The sequence below is a fragment of the Eublepharis macularius genome, chromosome 15 (assembly GCF_028583425.1).
Source record: "Eublepharis macularius isolate TG4126 chromosome 15, MPM_Emac_v1.0, whole genome shotgun sequence".
NCBI classification, from domain to species: domain Eukaryota; kingdom Metazoa; phylum Chordata; class Lepidosauria; order Squamata; family Eublepharidae; genus Eublepharis; species Eublepharis macularius.
In genome coordinates this window covers 20482240-20497556 of record NC_072804.1, presented here as the reverse complement: position 1 = coordinate 20497556, position 15317 = coordinate 20482240, and the positions used below count along the sequence as shown (strand labels likewise).

The 15317-nt window shown below is 43.0% G+C and overlaps 1 protein-coding gene across 1 annotated transcript in view; it reads right to left on the bottom strand.

Annotated features, from left to right (window-relative positions):
- BOD1L1 (biorientation of chromosomes in cell division 1 like 1) overlaps window positions 1–15317 on the bottom strand; it is a 49051-nt gene that overhangs the window by 10126 nt on the left and 23608 nt on the right. Inside the window, exons 11-19 of the mRNA XM_054998858.1 lie at window positions 12682–12749; window positions 10040–10109; window positions 7232–7305; window positions 5828–5900; window positions 5584–5660; window positions 4232–4316; window positions 1577–1644; window positions 576–636; window positions 464–498 (exon numbers count right to left, since the gene is read on the bottom strand). Of these exons, the coding sequence (XP_054854833.1) occupies window positions 464–498; window positions 576–636; window positions 1577–1644; window positions 4232–4316; window positions 5584–5660; window positions 5828–5900; window positions 7232–7305; window positions 10040–10109; window positions 12682–12749 (611 nt within the window). The remainder of the gene's footprint in view (window positions 1–463; window positions 499–575; window positions 637–1576; window positions 1645–4231; window positions 4317–5583; window positions 5661–5827; window positions 5901–7231; window positions 7306–10039; window positions 10110–12681; window positions 12750–15317) is intronic.

Here is a 15317-nt window from a genome sequence, read left to right as displayed (position 1 = left end):
CCCACTGACGACTCGGCTGAAGGGAACTGACGGAACTTCCAAAAGCACTTTCCCCACATGGTGTGGGAAGGAAAGGACTGTTGTTTGAGCCCCCTTTAGCCCCCTTTAGCTAAAGAGAGCTAAGCATGGTGTAGTGATGAAAGAACCAAATTAGACACTGGGAGACACTACCCCTCCCGCCACGGAAACCAACCTTGGGCCAGTCACACATTCCTGGCCTACCTCACACAGGGTTATAGCGAGGATAAAATCGGGGAGAGGAGAACAATGTGAGCTGCTTTGGGTCCACCCATGGAGAGAAAGGTGAGGTATAAATGAAGTAAATAAATAAATCAGGTTAATGGGTCTTTGGCGCTCAAGCACTCTTTCCGTTTGCCGGTCAATTTTTTAAAAAAAATACCGCTTCACAGAAAGACAGCTTCCCACAACATGCGCGCATTTTAATATCCAGTCAAATGCTTACATTTCCAATTCTTGCATCAGCTTCTGAATCTTGACCTGAAAGGAAAACAAACCTCTTGAGTTGGATGCGAGGACTGTGTGCGTCTGCCACAGAGATGCGGCATCAAACCTACCCGGCAGTGGATATTTACGGGGCCTTCCTCTTTTCCGTTTCACTGTTACTTGCTGGTTTACCTACACAAAAAAGGAGAAAAAGAGAGCTGTTGGTGTGGGAAGTCTCCAATGACAACTGTATTAAGCAGGCTTATGCTAAAGGGAGGTCACACCACCACCACAGTTTTAAGACAGTTGGGAGGGATTCTATGAGCTGAAGGCATTCCCAGAACAGACCTCTCATTCTCCCTTTAAGCTCCCTGTGTCCTTCCAAAGCTGCTCTCAAGGGTGACCCTTGGGAACAAAGTGGGGTTCTGCAGCTGGAGGGGAACTAATTGAACACTGAGCTACTCTGTTCTGGGAGAAAGGCAGATTTCAATTCAACAGGTTTCTCAGGAGAAGAGATGCAGGGAGGGAAATCCATACTTGAGGTGTGGTTTCTCATAGCTGCCACTTCACATCAGAAGACAGGGGCAACACAGCAGGGCCTCTGGTGAAGATCTCAACAGCTGCCTAGATTCATAGGATAGCAGACAGTCCCTGGGCCCAGACCACGTAGGTCTTTGAAAGGTAAAAACCAGCACTTTGAATTTTGCTCAGAACTAAATCAGCAGCTTATCAAGCTCTTTCAACACTTGAGTAATTCATACTTGATAATCCTACCAAGCCAGCAGTCTTGTGGCTGCGTTTTGAACCACCTGAAGTTTCCAAACTGTCTTCAAAGGCACAGGTAAGAGTTTTCCTACAGTTTGACCAGGATGTGATTACAGCATGCCCATCTATCATAAATGTGCCAACTCTTCAGCACAGTTAAACCAGCATGTACATCTGCCTGGACTTAGAATTCTATTTTTATTTATGCTTTTAAGGGTTACATTTTGGAACTGTGTGGCTCTCTAATTAGTTGAAGAAGCTCTGCTGTACTTTCTTTTTATTGATTGCTGGTGAAAATAACCTGACTGGCAAAGCTATAAATTTTGCTATGCTGTAGCAGTGAATTAGAGGCGACCAGGTTACTTGCCTCAACAAGATTTAAACTGGGTTCCAGGTCTGGTTTTTCACAAATATCCATTTTGCCAGCAGTATTATCTGTGGGGGGAAAAAAAGTTCAAAGAAACACATTTACTGCTTATCATCATTTCTGAGTGCTTGCATAAACAAACGGTGACTTCCTCTGCACTGTATAAACGCTGGTTTTCATTTGCAGTACACCCTATCCATTTCTACTTCTGTGACAATCTAGATAAACATCAATGAATCTGCTGGTGCCGTAAGTTATTCAACATTTCATATATCATTTATCTAGAGTTTAATGAGCAGGAGTTGAATATTCACAGAAGTTAAATCAGCACTGTATACACCTGTGCTTCTGCAGGGGAAGTAAGGAGAGGAGAGAATTCTTATTTGCATTCTTATTTGCCAGACTCTGGGAGAATTTAAGAGGCATCCCAAGCAGGTCTACCTGAATCCTACTCAGTAGGGGTTACTCTGAGGAAAGTGCTCTTAGTATGGCGTTGTGTGTCTCTCTCCACCAAATGAGAACCTTCTCCAGGGGGCTGGACCTTCCACCTTCCTTCTCCCCTAGGCCAGTGACTACTGACACAGCAGTAATCGGGCTCAGCCAGAGAATGGTCACCGCACAGATGTACCAAGCCAGAAGACCCTCCAAATCAAGTGACTTTCAATCAGGACCATTCTTCTAGTGACCATTAGCCGATTTACCAGCAGAAACAGCCTCTTACATCTTTCTCCAGAATGAGGCCGTAACAGGGCCCAACCTTTCCTCTCTTACCACGGTTAAACTCACCGCCCCACAGGGAACGGGCAATGAGCGTGCTGTCTTTCGGCTCACAGCCCAAGCTGAAAGCATGGCCAAGTTCCAATGTGTTTTCCCTTTAGATTTCTCTGCAAATCCGGGGCTCTTCAGGAAGACCTGCCTAGTATGATCATGGCTCCAGTCTCTGGAAAGTATCCTCAGATCAAGGCCACTTCTCTATTAGTAAATAAGATACATCTCTTTGGCTGGGGGGCGGGGGGGGGGTGGCACTAGGAGTAAGGCAGTGGTGCATTCTAGACCACTGTCTCCTCACTCCCTTTAAAAAGAAGTACCTGCCCTTTCTTGGGAGGAGAGATTGTGTGGTGTTTGGACCACTGGATAGTGACAAATATAGAGAAAAAATAATCTTCAAAGATGGCAACAGACAAGCCTGCACTATCCAATTTTCAGGGCTAAAACCCTGGCAGGACAGCCCAAGTACAACAGCTTGGGCTACTGCTCAACCCTCCAGAGGTGTGCCAAGCCAAAATCTGAACATTTTCTAGTGGAAAAAGAAGACACTGGCTTGGAAAACTGTGATTGGTGGACAGGAATTCCGTAATGCAATAATTAAGTGTGTTTAAATTTAATGCTACGAAGAAATATATTATCTTCCTTGTTTTTTTTAAAACAGGAATTTAAACATATCCCCATTCACTTCAATCGTCTTGCATATGTTTGGTTTAAATCATAGGTACTCATGCTAAACATGCATGTTCTTATGTATTTATAACCTTTGTAGAAGATTCATTGGCTGGTTAGAAAAAGTACAGGATCTCTCTTATCTTTGATTGTCAGTTAATGTACCTGAAGAATGAGTGGATTCTTTTAACCTTTTAATCTTGCTTGAGCATCTACCAAGCGAGTATGAGAAAGTAATCTAAGATAACCTCATAATAATTTTTCTCTTTGTGTTATATATATATATTTATATTTAATCAGTACATTTTATATATAATCAATATAATCTCAATCGTTTTGAGAACCAATCATATTATCTATAAAACAATTACACGTTAAGATTGTGACTGTCAGCTTTTCTATAAAAAGTGTCATGCAGATAGTTCACTATGATTTTGGTGAAGGAACTCTTATGAATAATTCAGTGAGATTTGGTTGTGTATTGGGTTTCCAAACATTTCACAGAATTGTAAGGGAATCCACTGGAATTTGATTCTTTTAGACCGTATGTATTTCAGTTATACTTGAGATTGCTAGGAGATCTGATTTTACTTCATGTTTTGTTGCAAGAGCTTTGGGATTAATGTACCATTGTGTATTTTTTGATTTCTTGTTGGATAGTTTAGTCTTTGTTCAATAAAAGTAATTAATTCACAGAAAAGTTTCTTTTGGTTTGCTGGTGAGATACCAATTGCTCAGATCTCTCCTTATGTGTGTGTGTCTCTCTCTCTGTGCATGTTTTTGAGAGCCAGTTTGGTGTAGCGGTTAAGAGCGCGGGACTCTAATCTGGAGAGCCGGGTTTGACTCCCCACTCCTCCACTTGGAGCCAGCTGGGCGGCCTTGGATCAGTCACAGCTCTCTCAGAGCTCTCTCAGCCCCACCCACCTCACAGGGTGTATGTCGTGGGGATAATAATGACATACTTTGTAAACTACTCTGAGTGGGCATTAAGTTGTCCTGAAGGGCAGTATATAAATCGAATGTTATTATTATGTTATTATTATTGATCTGAAAGCTCACAGTGAAGTTCCTGTGGTCGTTTAGCGAATAAGAATTCTCACAAAGTTAAACTGGTTCAGACGATTAGCAGGATGCAAATCAGAGGATTCCTTTACAGTAGAACATATACAGTAGAGTTTTCTGGTGGAAAACTTAAATGGAAAATTAATCTGATATCACCTTTTTGTTCTGTAGCATCTGATGATGGTTCTTGAATCTCTGCACCGTCTTCAGGTACTTTCCTCGAATCTCCGGCAGTGGCTTCCTAAGCAATTTAAAAATAGACCATTGGTGTTGTACCAAAGAGACCCATCATCCACTTGATTTTAGAAGACTGTTACCGTATGTAGTTATTAAGCGGTGTGGGTTGTAGAGGAGGAGTGAAGGCGTGGAGTTGGCGTGTGAAGAGTTTGAAGTCATTGGGTTAAATGTACCGAAGCGTTATTTTCACTCCGTTTCAACCAGCTGAATTGAAATGATTCGCTGCACTGCTCTACAGATTGCCTCCACAACTGACAGAATATGCAAACATACTGTTACCCCAGAACATTAGAAAGGGAGGAAATACAGATAAGACTCATATCATGTCCAAGAAGGGCTGTTCCCGTCTAAGGAGTCCAATCCAAAGTGCTCACATGCGTCAAGGAAGCAGATAATTCAAGGGATGAAAAGGAATAAAAGAAGCATCCTCATCTTTTGTGAAAGCCATCTATGGCTGTCAATACATTTGACAACCTCCCTATGGAGTTCAAAGGTCACGGACAAATTTTCTCGGCAATACTGTAGTCTTGCTTAGGACACCATCATCCTATTTTAGCACTGAAACCCCACTGGAGTGCTCCATTGCTCTAAATATAAAGCTTAATTCCTTTATCTGCATATGCTGTTGGGAGCTCGAAGTTATTAATTAATTATTAATTAATTAATTAATTATTATTATTGTAAACCACCAGAAGACCCAGGGGCGGGAAGACCTGATGAAGTCATCCTCCAGACTGTTTCACAGAGTGGGCGATGTGTGTTTGTCACTTATTTAGCTGATGAACATCAAAACTTGGTTATTTTTCTATTGCAAGTATTTCAGGGGCTACTGATCAGTTCACCAACATTACTGCCAATCCACTTCTCTCCTCTGATGCTATTTTGTAAACTGTTCCTTCAAAAACAGAGCCTTGTGGCCCAATCCAGGGTGGGTGTCCTGAAGTGGACTTTTTAAAGGGGCGGGGGAGGGACAGGGAGAAGAGCTAGGGATACCAAGGGCACCTGCTTCCTACAGCAGCTATCTCAGCATTTCATCTCTCCCTCGCCGTTTTTAAGATAAAGTCACCTGGAAGAAGACGGGATCCTGTTTCAGGTTTCAATGTGCCAGAAACAGGGACTGATGGTCAACTCATGTAACATAGTTTGAAACCTCACAACGTAAAATAGACATGTCAACAGTAAAAATACCCAGCTGCTAGAGAGTGCACATCCCTTTCTGACTCCCCCAATGCAGACATCATACAAATGAAAACAATTTAAGAATACGCCACCTCAGTTTCTTGTTTGGCTTGGAAATCCTGGTTCTGTTCAGCTTCCTCTCCCAAGATCTGAGGAGCCAGGCCATCACCTGGAAAGTAACATTAACACTGATCTGAAATGCTTCCCCAAAGACTTCGGAGCAAGAACGTTGAAGTCTCATGAATAACCGTCTTAGCATCAAGCTGACCTATGAGCCCTGCCATGCAAATCTAATCGGAGACAGTAATGCAAGAGCACATGTTGTGAATCGGCTACCTGAGTCGCCCTGTCCCGTAGCTGGAGGGCAGTCTCGCGTTTCTTCCTCCTGATCAGGTATTTCTACCTGTAACTAACAAGAGGAGAGGCGATCAGAAGATCAAAAAAAAATATCATTGCCTTGCTGGATCAGACCAAGGTCTTCCTAGCCCAGCACTTTTGTTTCTAAGAGTGGCCAACTAGATTTTATTTATGTAATATATATCATTAATCGCTTTTCAACTTTCAAAGTTCACAAAGCGATGCACAAAGTGGAAGAAGGTATTACTATGACCAATATTCCTCCGCTCCTTCTAGTGGAATAGTTGGAAGGGCCCTGTACTCCTTGGCTCCTCTGGGAGATGGAAGAATCAAAAGGATTCCAGCCGTGGTCTCGGACGGAACGGCCGACTGCTACGTAGTTCAAGAGGCCCTCCTGGCTCTTCTGGAAGAAGTCTCTATCAAGTAGAGCAAGAAAATGGCACCCCTTCCTTGCTGCTTATTTCTCACCAGAATTAGATGCAGAGGGAAGTTTTTTCTGAACAAGGTTTCATTTAGCCAGCCTGCAATAGCACCGTGTTATCAGGTCTCCCACTATAGCAGGAGATTTCCCACCGGCAACCCCCCGACCTCTGCCAATGCTCAATCAGCTGGTGAGGGAGGATGGGGCGGGGGGAGAAATCACCGTTGTGTTGATGGAATGGTATCATTTCTGGGCGAGCCTGGCAACAACATTGCTCTGTCAACATGAGCCCCACCCCCCACGGCCCTGCTCCCAGTCTCCTGCCAAATGCCAGCCACTGGCTGGCAACCCTTATGGGCACAGCATTAATAGTCCATGGCAGTACCATCACACCACCAAGCTTGCAGCATGTACCATCAATCACAGCTGGCCCCCACTAACTGTATTTTACCACTTTTTGGTGGGCTGCTGCTGGGAGCATGGCTAGCCTGCCCAGCAGGCAGAGACCAATGGATTTCCTAAGTCAAACTGCAAACTAAACGGCATGTATTGCTCTGGCACTTCTCTTGCTAAGCACGTGGAATCCAAACTGCACCCTCTGCTTTGGGCGAGCAAGTGTGGGCACCAGGACCTCCTCCTGAGGAACTAACTACACATCCCCATTTTTTCGGTTGTTCCAGTGCTGCAAGGCAGCAGATTCCGCCCCCCCCCCCCACAGGTGCCACCAAGTGAAGCAGTTGCCAAATGAAGACAGTCCTTGCTGTCATCCCTTCCTCCAAAAATTTGCAGGATCATTCTTAAAAGGCCACTCGCTATTACAGGAGTAACTGAAAACCTGTCATCTCGTTTTCAGTTTCAAATACTGAGAGTCAAGAGACCAACGGTTCAGCAGTTAAGAGCTCTTTCTCATGCTGTTCTTCAGCAAAGACTCCAGAAAGACAAAAGAAAAAGCAGACACAAACCTCAAGCGGTTTTTCTTCAGGCACTTGGACTTTCGTTGCTTCTGTTGCAATGATGGTATCTGAAACTTCAAGGGCTAAAAACACAAAATCACAAACGCGTGGAATAGTTTTTAAAAATAATTTTAAAAAACTCATTAAGGGTAATGATGCACCATTTATTTATACAGAGAGAGTTCTGAGGGCTTGCCTTATTCGCTGAGATCCTGTGGACCTGTTCTGCTAATGGGAGTGACCTCCCCTGATGCGAGAGGCTCTTCCGGTCTCTTGCTAACAGCTACCCTCAACTCCTTCCGCTCCCAGGGCCCCCTGGCCTCTACCCCCATTCTTTCCTGTTGCAACTCACTCAGGCAGAGGCTGCCATCCCGAGGACCTCTCCCACACCACCTCTTGCTACACATCAACACAGGCTTAGGGTCAGTGGGACACGGCAGAGCCTTGACACCACCAAGGTAACAGCGTGCTCAACCAAGCTGGGCCAGCCCCACACACCATACCATGCCCCCCCTTATTTTTTGTTGTTGGGGACAGCAGGGCTGCCCTGCCCCCCATCCAGCAGGCAAACCAGGCAGAGATTGATGGAGTTCCCAAATGGAAGATGGCAACCAAGGGGTGGATGCTTCTCTAGTATTGCTCTTGGCACGCTCTCTCTCACATTCTTCATCCAAGCCCCTTTCTGAATCTCAAAGCCCTCTCTCACTGGTGGCAGCCAATGCACGAGGGCTGGACTCTGGCACATTCTCCCTAAGGAACTACGCTTCCCATGATTTTTTTCTTTTTGAGTCAAAATGAAGCAGAAAGGTTTCTGGTGCATGCAGAGATATGAAGGGCCAGGGGAAAAAAACCCAATTTTTTGGGGGGGGGGTCCCCCCAGGCCTTTTTTTTCCCAGTTGATCAAAGGGAAAACAAGATTTTGTGGACTACAGGGAAAAAACTATTTTATTTGAAGTGAAATGTTTTAAAAAATAAACCTTTACTCATTGAAAATGTATAGTATTATGTCTTAGGGTTTTTTCCCAGTTTTTCCAATGGAAATTTTGGGGGCCCCTGAAAAAAATCCTACAAAATATTTTTTCCCCTTTTGGAATGAATGACATACGCGAAGATAGCAGAGGGTGCAGCAGTTTGCAGCTATCTTTGCTGTATTGCTTGCAGAAAATTAAGGCATTTATACTTTTAAATGTGCCCAGTAACACAATTTTACATACAAGTATATGCACAATTTATATACAAGACGTATTTTACATTTTAAAGCCGCAAAACAGGTTTAGGTATGATAGAAAAGGAAGCACTGCTTCCACTTCAATTTTTCCTAAAATTGCCCAGTGTTTTCTGAGAAAAAAATGCCTCCCCTCCTGTGGCTTCAAAATTTCTAGAAATATTATGTATTTTGCAGCACCAACTTAAGCAGGGAGGGAGCAGATTCCCCTAGCTTGCCTCCTCTGCCACCTTTGTGTTTCCAACATCAGCTCCTCAATGCCAACTTACTCTACACTGAAAACGAACTGCAACTCCTCGCTTCTGTGCATGAACAGCAGGAGAGGTGTTGGCAGGGCCCCCCCCCCGCTTCCTCCGCACCACGGCTGCTCACTCAGGACACTCGTTCTTGAAGCATTACAATGAATGCCAGACAAGAAGGGAATGGCTCCCACTTGCCCATCTCCACTTTACAATGTTTAACGTTCTGATTTATAGCAATGCCCTACTGTAAATGTAGAGTGCAACTAGCACCCAGTGTTAGTCTAAGAGTTCCTCGTGAAAAGCATGTTCATTAAAAGAAATTAAAATGTGTACATAGTTTCTTTTATTGCTGCTACATTAACGACTCACAAAAAAGAGACTTTCAGTCTTTAAATGCCACAGAATTCGATCTTAACTTCTCAAACAACAACGGGGGATTTACATTCCTGGGACTCCTGGACTACTCAACTTGGCGTCTGCTGCGTACACTCACTTCTGACAGAAAACATGTCTTGTCTTTTAAACAACTTCCTTTTAACCAGGCCGAATACAGCAGAGGGAGTGTTCTAAAACTGTTTCTAAAATGTGAAAGGTCCTGCAAATTTTGAACACTCGTCACATATTAAACAATTTACAGATCGCAACAGAAAAACCATCTTGAAAATATGTGACACGGCGGTAAGAGCAGTTTTAAGAGTGGTAGAGAAGAAGAAACCCTAACATTCTGAGTACGGAACCATCTACAGGAAGCACAACCAGGCTCAGATACTCTGAAAAGTACAGCAGACTCACAAGACAACAGTGCAGTATCTACACAATAGCCGAGCAGTCTGCTAGTCCAACATGAAGACAGAGCCTGGCATTCTAGTGCGCTGGAAACAAGAGGCTCCCCACAGGGAGGTTCCGGAGGCAAAACTGTATCAATGACGGGGAGCTGGACTAGAAGGGAGAGGCTGGTGTCAGCAGTGGCGAGAGGGAGGAGTTCTCTAAATCCCTCTCATCCACACCGTCAAGCCTGACCTGAATGACAGGCTAACAAACAAGTAACAGACTTTCACAACTGTCGTTCCTCTCAGATTAGGAGAGGGTGAGATTAGCTAACTTTTCTCCACCTGTTTTATTGCTTTCCACTGACACAGTTTGCTTAAACTGAAAATCTGGGAAGTGAACTGTAGTGTGAGCTAGGATCTCTCATGCTATTGCTAACAGGTGTTATTGTGCATCTAGCTGCTCTGCCATTTCTTTGGAGTTCACTAAACACTGTGGACCAAGAGTTTCACGTCAAGTAGCAATGTATCTAATCCCACTGCTTGGTCCCCGAAGTTGTGACTTACAAGTAGGGAAATTTACCTCTGTGACTCTCTTCTGGCGGTCCCTCGTCGTGTTGATTGTCTTTTGTCAGGCTCTGACACTGAAGCTCCTGCGAAGTGAGGGGAGGAAACAACATCAGCTCTGCAATATTTACTGGGCAATAGGAAGGCGCTCACTTCATTCAAACATGAGCAATGGCCACCATCGGTCCTGTGATCAAGAGGGATCACTGCAGGCTAAACGAAAGGGTTGGGCACAAGCTGAGAGGTAAAGAGGTCATGCCTACCTTACAGCTATAATGGCAAGAATGAACGCACCAGTCTGGAACGCACATTCACATGTCCCGGTGCTGGTATGATTATGAATGTAGAATGCTTAAAAAAGAACTACTCTACAGGCATAGTAGCGATGGGACACAGATGACTCGTCTCATAAAACTCAGGGCTCAGTATAAAACCCTAATCAAACAAAATAAACTTGAACATGCTAAACTTTTATGGCGCGAGATAGATCGAGCAGCCTCTGAAAAGAACGATTCCCGTTTTTGGGAACTGGTCTCAATGAAAAGAAGTTCCCCTTATAGTCAGATTGATGCGTATATACCAGGTCATGTGTGGTTTTCGCATTTAGCAACTTGCTTGGGCCTCAAAACCGTTCAGATGATGGGTCTATAAACTCCTAACAGGATGCATACCCGGACTCCATGGGTCTACTGGAATGGGCACCAGTTTCTGAATCTGAAATTAGAGGTTTGATCACCTCACTATCTGCTGGCAAATCTCTGGGCAAGGATATGTTGCCACCAGATTTATATAAAGCCTTCCCTGAGTGTTGGGCCCCAATCTTGGCGAGAGTGTTTTCACAAATTAATGGTTCGGGCCTGATCCCCCTTGGTTGGAAGCTGAGCATTGTTCCTCCAGTGCTTAATCCTATACAAGGAAATGCACTCTTCAGCAATTTGTAAGCATCGCTCTCAGCTGTAGTATCATGGACCATCTCACAGAGAAGACACTGTGCTATCAAGGGACATCTAACATGGTATAGTCGTTGGAACATCGAACTAGAGCTGGGAAGACCGGGGCTCCAAATCTTCACTCTGTCGTGAAATTCATGACATGACTGTGGATAGGCCCCCCCCCCCTCAGCCTCATCTATTACACCGTGTTATTGTGAGGATAAAATGGGGAGGGGGAGAATCACATATATGGGACTGAGCTCTTTGATTGATGGCTGGAAACACGTGGGGTAGATCAAGTGGGAGGTTCCTTGATGCAAGTTCCCTGCACGCGCTCCTCCAGCTCAGCACAAATACACACGCACACCAGTCCAGACAAAACCTATCAGTACTTCGGATCGTTTAATGAACATTGCGTGCACCGTAGATGCTAAAATAATATGGACTAAAAGCCCGAAGGCACATGCTAAAGCTAAGCTGGTCTGAATATTGTCAGAGGGAGGTCCCATAAAGAAAGACACAACATACAGAATAAAAACCAGGCCCAAGACACTGTGGTTCTGATGACAAAAAATGCATTGGCCACTATTTGGCCTGAGTCTTGGAAAGGGGAAACGACCATCCCTGGTAGTGGAAGCTGAGTATCGTGAATGCTGGAAAAATGGAGAGACAGACTGCTCTGACCCACAGGACACAATTCATTGGGAAGATCTCCTGTACAAGCTCCATTGACATGAATACGACATGCCTAAAATAATTCTGTTGTACTCTGGCACTTTTCATTTATTTCAGCGGGGGTTCGCAATGGAGACTGTTTCAACAGACTGTGCCCTGCCCAAGAAATTATCTGCATGGCATTCCAGGCAAGAGACAAGCAGAGGTGGTCGGTCCCCGTCTTCCTTCATGTAGCAAGCCGAGTCTTCCTTGGTGGCCTCCCATCCAAGTACTGAACGAGGCTGACCCTGCTCAGCTCCCAGGCAGGGCTCAGCTCCTAAGCTGGGCTGTTCTGGCTGCTGTGACAGCACAATGCAATCCTAAGCAGAGTTACTCCAGTCTAAGCCCACTGATTTTAATGGGTTTAGATTGGAGAATCTCTGTTTAGGATGGCGCTGTAGGAGAAGTAGTTCTCAAAAAACACCCAATATGCTTTCAGATGAGGTGGTATCATAAAAGCCTTCAGCTAAAGCTCAGGCCACAGTGGCAGGAACAAGTGGTCTCAATATAGAGGTTCTCAGGTGTTCGCCCCTGGCACCACCAGTGGAAGGGTATCAAATATCGCACTATTCTGTGTGCTGAGGTTGTACTGCAACGCAAGGGTGAAGCTTCCACTTCAGAAGTGGGAAGACTGGGACAGCAGATGCAGCCTCCCCATACTTTGCCTGCCAAGCGTGCCTGCAAGGCACTGAACTGCATCTCACTGAATGGTGGTAAACCAGCACCCAAGTGGACTGTGCGAATGCCATGTACAGCAAGGACCATGGAACATGATTGACAGCATAATCCTTACAGGGTCATGTCCTTCACAGCCCACCGAAGGAAGTCAATGGGTTGAGAAGGACATCACTCAGCTTGAGGTTGCTCTGTAGAAATACTGTTTTAAAATGCCAATGATCAACATCTTCTGAAAGGTTTGAAAAGCTCCACTGAGTTTCATTTTCTCCTGAAAACTGGACTCAAATACACGCCTCTTCAAAAGAGTATGCGCAAGTATACATGAAAAAAATACCTCTTCAGCCATCAGCTTCGACTGCAGTTCCAGCTCTTCAGGCACAATGGGAAGAACTTCTTCATTGTCTAAAGAAGAGTAATTTAAAATGTACTGCATGTAAGGCTTGGCTTTAATCTTATTACCTTGCAACATATTAAGGTATTAAGTTGAATGAGTCAATGAAAGTTTGGTCAATTTATTTGCTCTGTAATCCTAGTTGGAAAATACTTCAAACACTTATTTTAGAACAGTTTTCTTGATTTACCTCTGCACCACGGTTTCTCCTATGTACATGAAGTGGGAAACTGGCTCACAATTTTAGTAATTTTTTTTAAAAAAATATATACTCAAAATGATATGTGGATCTCCCCTAGGTAAGAGGAACTAACAGCCCAATCCTAGTGCTTTTAAGGGTGTTTACTTCTGAGTAAACAGGCCTAAGACCTGGCAGCTTAAAGCCATGTACTTCTGCCTACCTGGCTGTAAAACCCTGGAATGGAAGAGACACCGCAAGACACACCGAGAGCCAGAAAATGGAGGTACAGGGAGATCTCTGTTGTTTCTGGCTGCAAGGGCTGTGGTTTCAGTTGATAAAATCAGTCCTCCTTTGCCATGGGCTCAGCTGCTGACATGCTACTTATGAACATTTCAGCTGCTGAGAAGTTTATTAAAAAAAACCCTGGGTTAAATCCGAATGTTTTCTTCTGTTAAGTGACAAACCTTTTCTTGGAGGAGTCTTTCTCTAATGGAAGATTCCCAGCTGAGTGGAACCACTGGATCCAACCCACCTATTTTCTTTTTCTTGTATGTGACTTCAAGTGTCATTTGACAAGAGTACTTAGATAAGAAAAATGCCAGAAAACAGGTACCTGTCAGTGCTGAGGGAAAGATGAAATTGTGGTGGAAAAGGATTTAGCAAAGAAGGGACGAGGTAGCTCTATGAAACTGGCTAGCTGTTATACTGTGTTGAGGAAAAACAGGGATATGTGTGTGTATGCATGGTGTTTGGTTTTTTTTTTTTAACTATTCAGAAGAACCCAACTCTCCATCGGGATTAAAATCTAAAACCTTTCAACAATGTGGACATTTAAACCAGGCTAATTTCTCTTTCTAAATAGATTATTAAACAAACATTTGTTTACAGTACTTTAAAATTGCTTTTCAAAGAAACAATCAAAAGCATGTATAATGAATACTTGTACAGCTCTATCTTTGTAATAGCTTGTTTGCATATAATTTAAGCTTTCTACTATCCATTTTAAGCGATTTTAAAAAATAACAAAATGCATACTTTTACCAGGTCTCCATTTCCATTTTGGAAAATGGTCACTTTAATCTTTTTTTTCTTAACCCACAAAAAGGTTCACAATTCCATTCCATTTATTAAGCCTTTTCATAGGCTTTTAGACAATATAAAGTTATATAAAATGCAAAAATATATTTTTCTTAACTCAGAAAACATTTTGCAATTATCGATTGCTAAAGTTCAGGTAAGTAAGTCCTCTTCCAAGATCAATCATGTTTGAAACTTCAAAGAATGTGGTTATGTCATCAATTGAACTACTGTTGAATATCTCATTAAGATTTTTCTGCCACTCATTAAAGTTTTTTTAAATATTGTACATTAACTATAGTCTACCTTTCTCACTGAGACTCCAGGTGAATTACACAGAATGTCCAATTTTATATATATAAGGTAAGTTTTAATTAATCAATGAGAAAGGAAATAAGATGAGAGAAGCTGCATGCGGCAGTATTGCTTTAAGGAATGTTTGGATTCATTCAAATAACTCTCTCATGCACCCATGTTTCTGAAATGGGGTTGTTACGTATTACCGTTTTCTTTCCTTGATTGTACATGAAACATTCTATGAATAAAAGACAATCTGTTCTTATCAGTTCAATAAGGTGGCATGTCTCCCATCTCATATATGTTCTTGCTGTATTAATTACTACTTTCTTGTGCTGAAATGAAGTGATGCAAACATTCTCTAATAAATCTGTTATGATTAATGTTTCCATTTATTATTTAAGTTTTCCCAGCAATTCTTATATAGACCTTCCATATTTTGTTAACTGTATTCTAAATTACCTGCAATTTTTGCATTCTAATAATCTTCAACCTAATTTTGCTTTTCTTAATTCTTTGTTTTCTGTCCGTTCCAATTTTCATAATGAATATAACGGATTTGTTGAAATTAAGATAGCATCATACACATGGACTCAGTTTATACAACTCCCCTTTTATTTGTACATCTTTTATTTTTTGTTTGATTTCTTATGTCTTGCAAGCTTTAAAGGCGATATTTAGAAGGCATTCTGGGTAGTGGGTATATAAAGATGTGTACAGTTTACAAATGGGATATGTAAACTGGAAAAGCATTTCCCAAATATTCACATCCTAGGATTCTGTCTCCAGGATTTACAGACTGATGAAATAAACTATGGGATGAATCCTAACCATGTTTTCAGTGACAGGTGACCCTTCTGTCAATGGAAAAGTGCCAACCCCCCCCCCCCCCCCGACTTGCACTGCCACTCTGCTTTTCTTGGCAGGATATAGTAAGAAGGGGAAGGCAGAAAGAAGTTTATTTTCTACTTATGCTGCTCTTATTGTCCTAGACAGGTTCCATGCCTATGATTTTAAAGGAAAT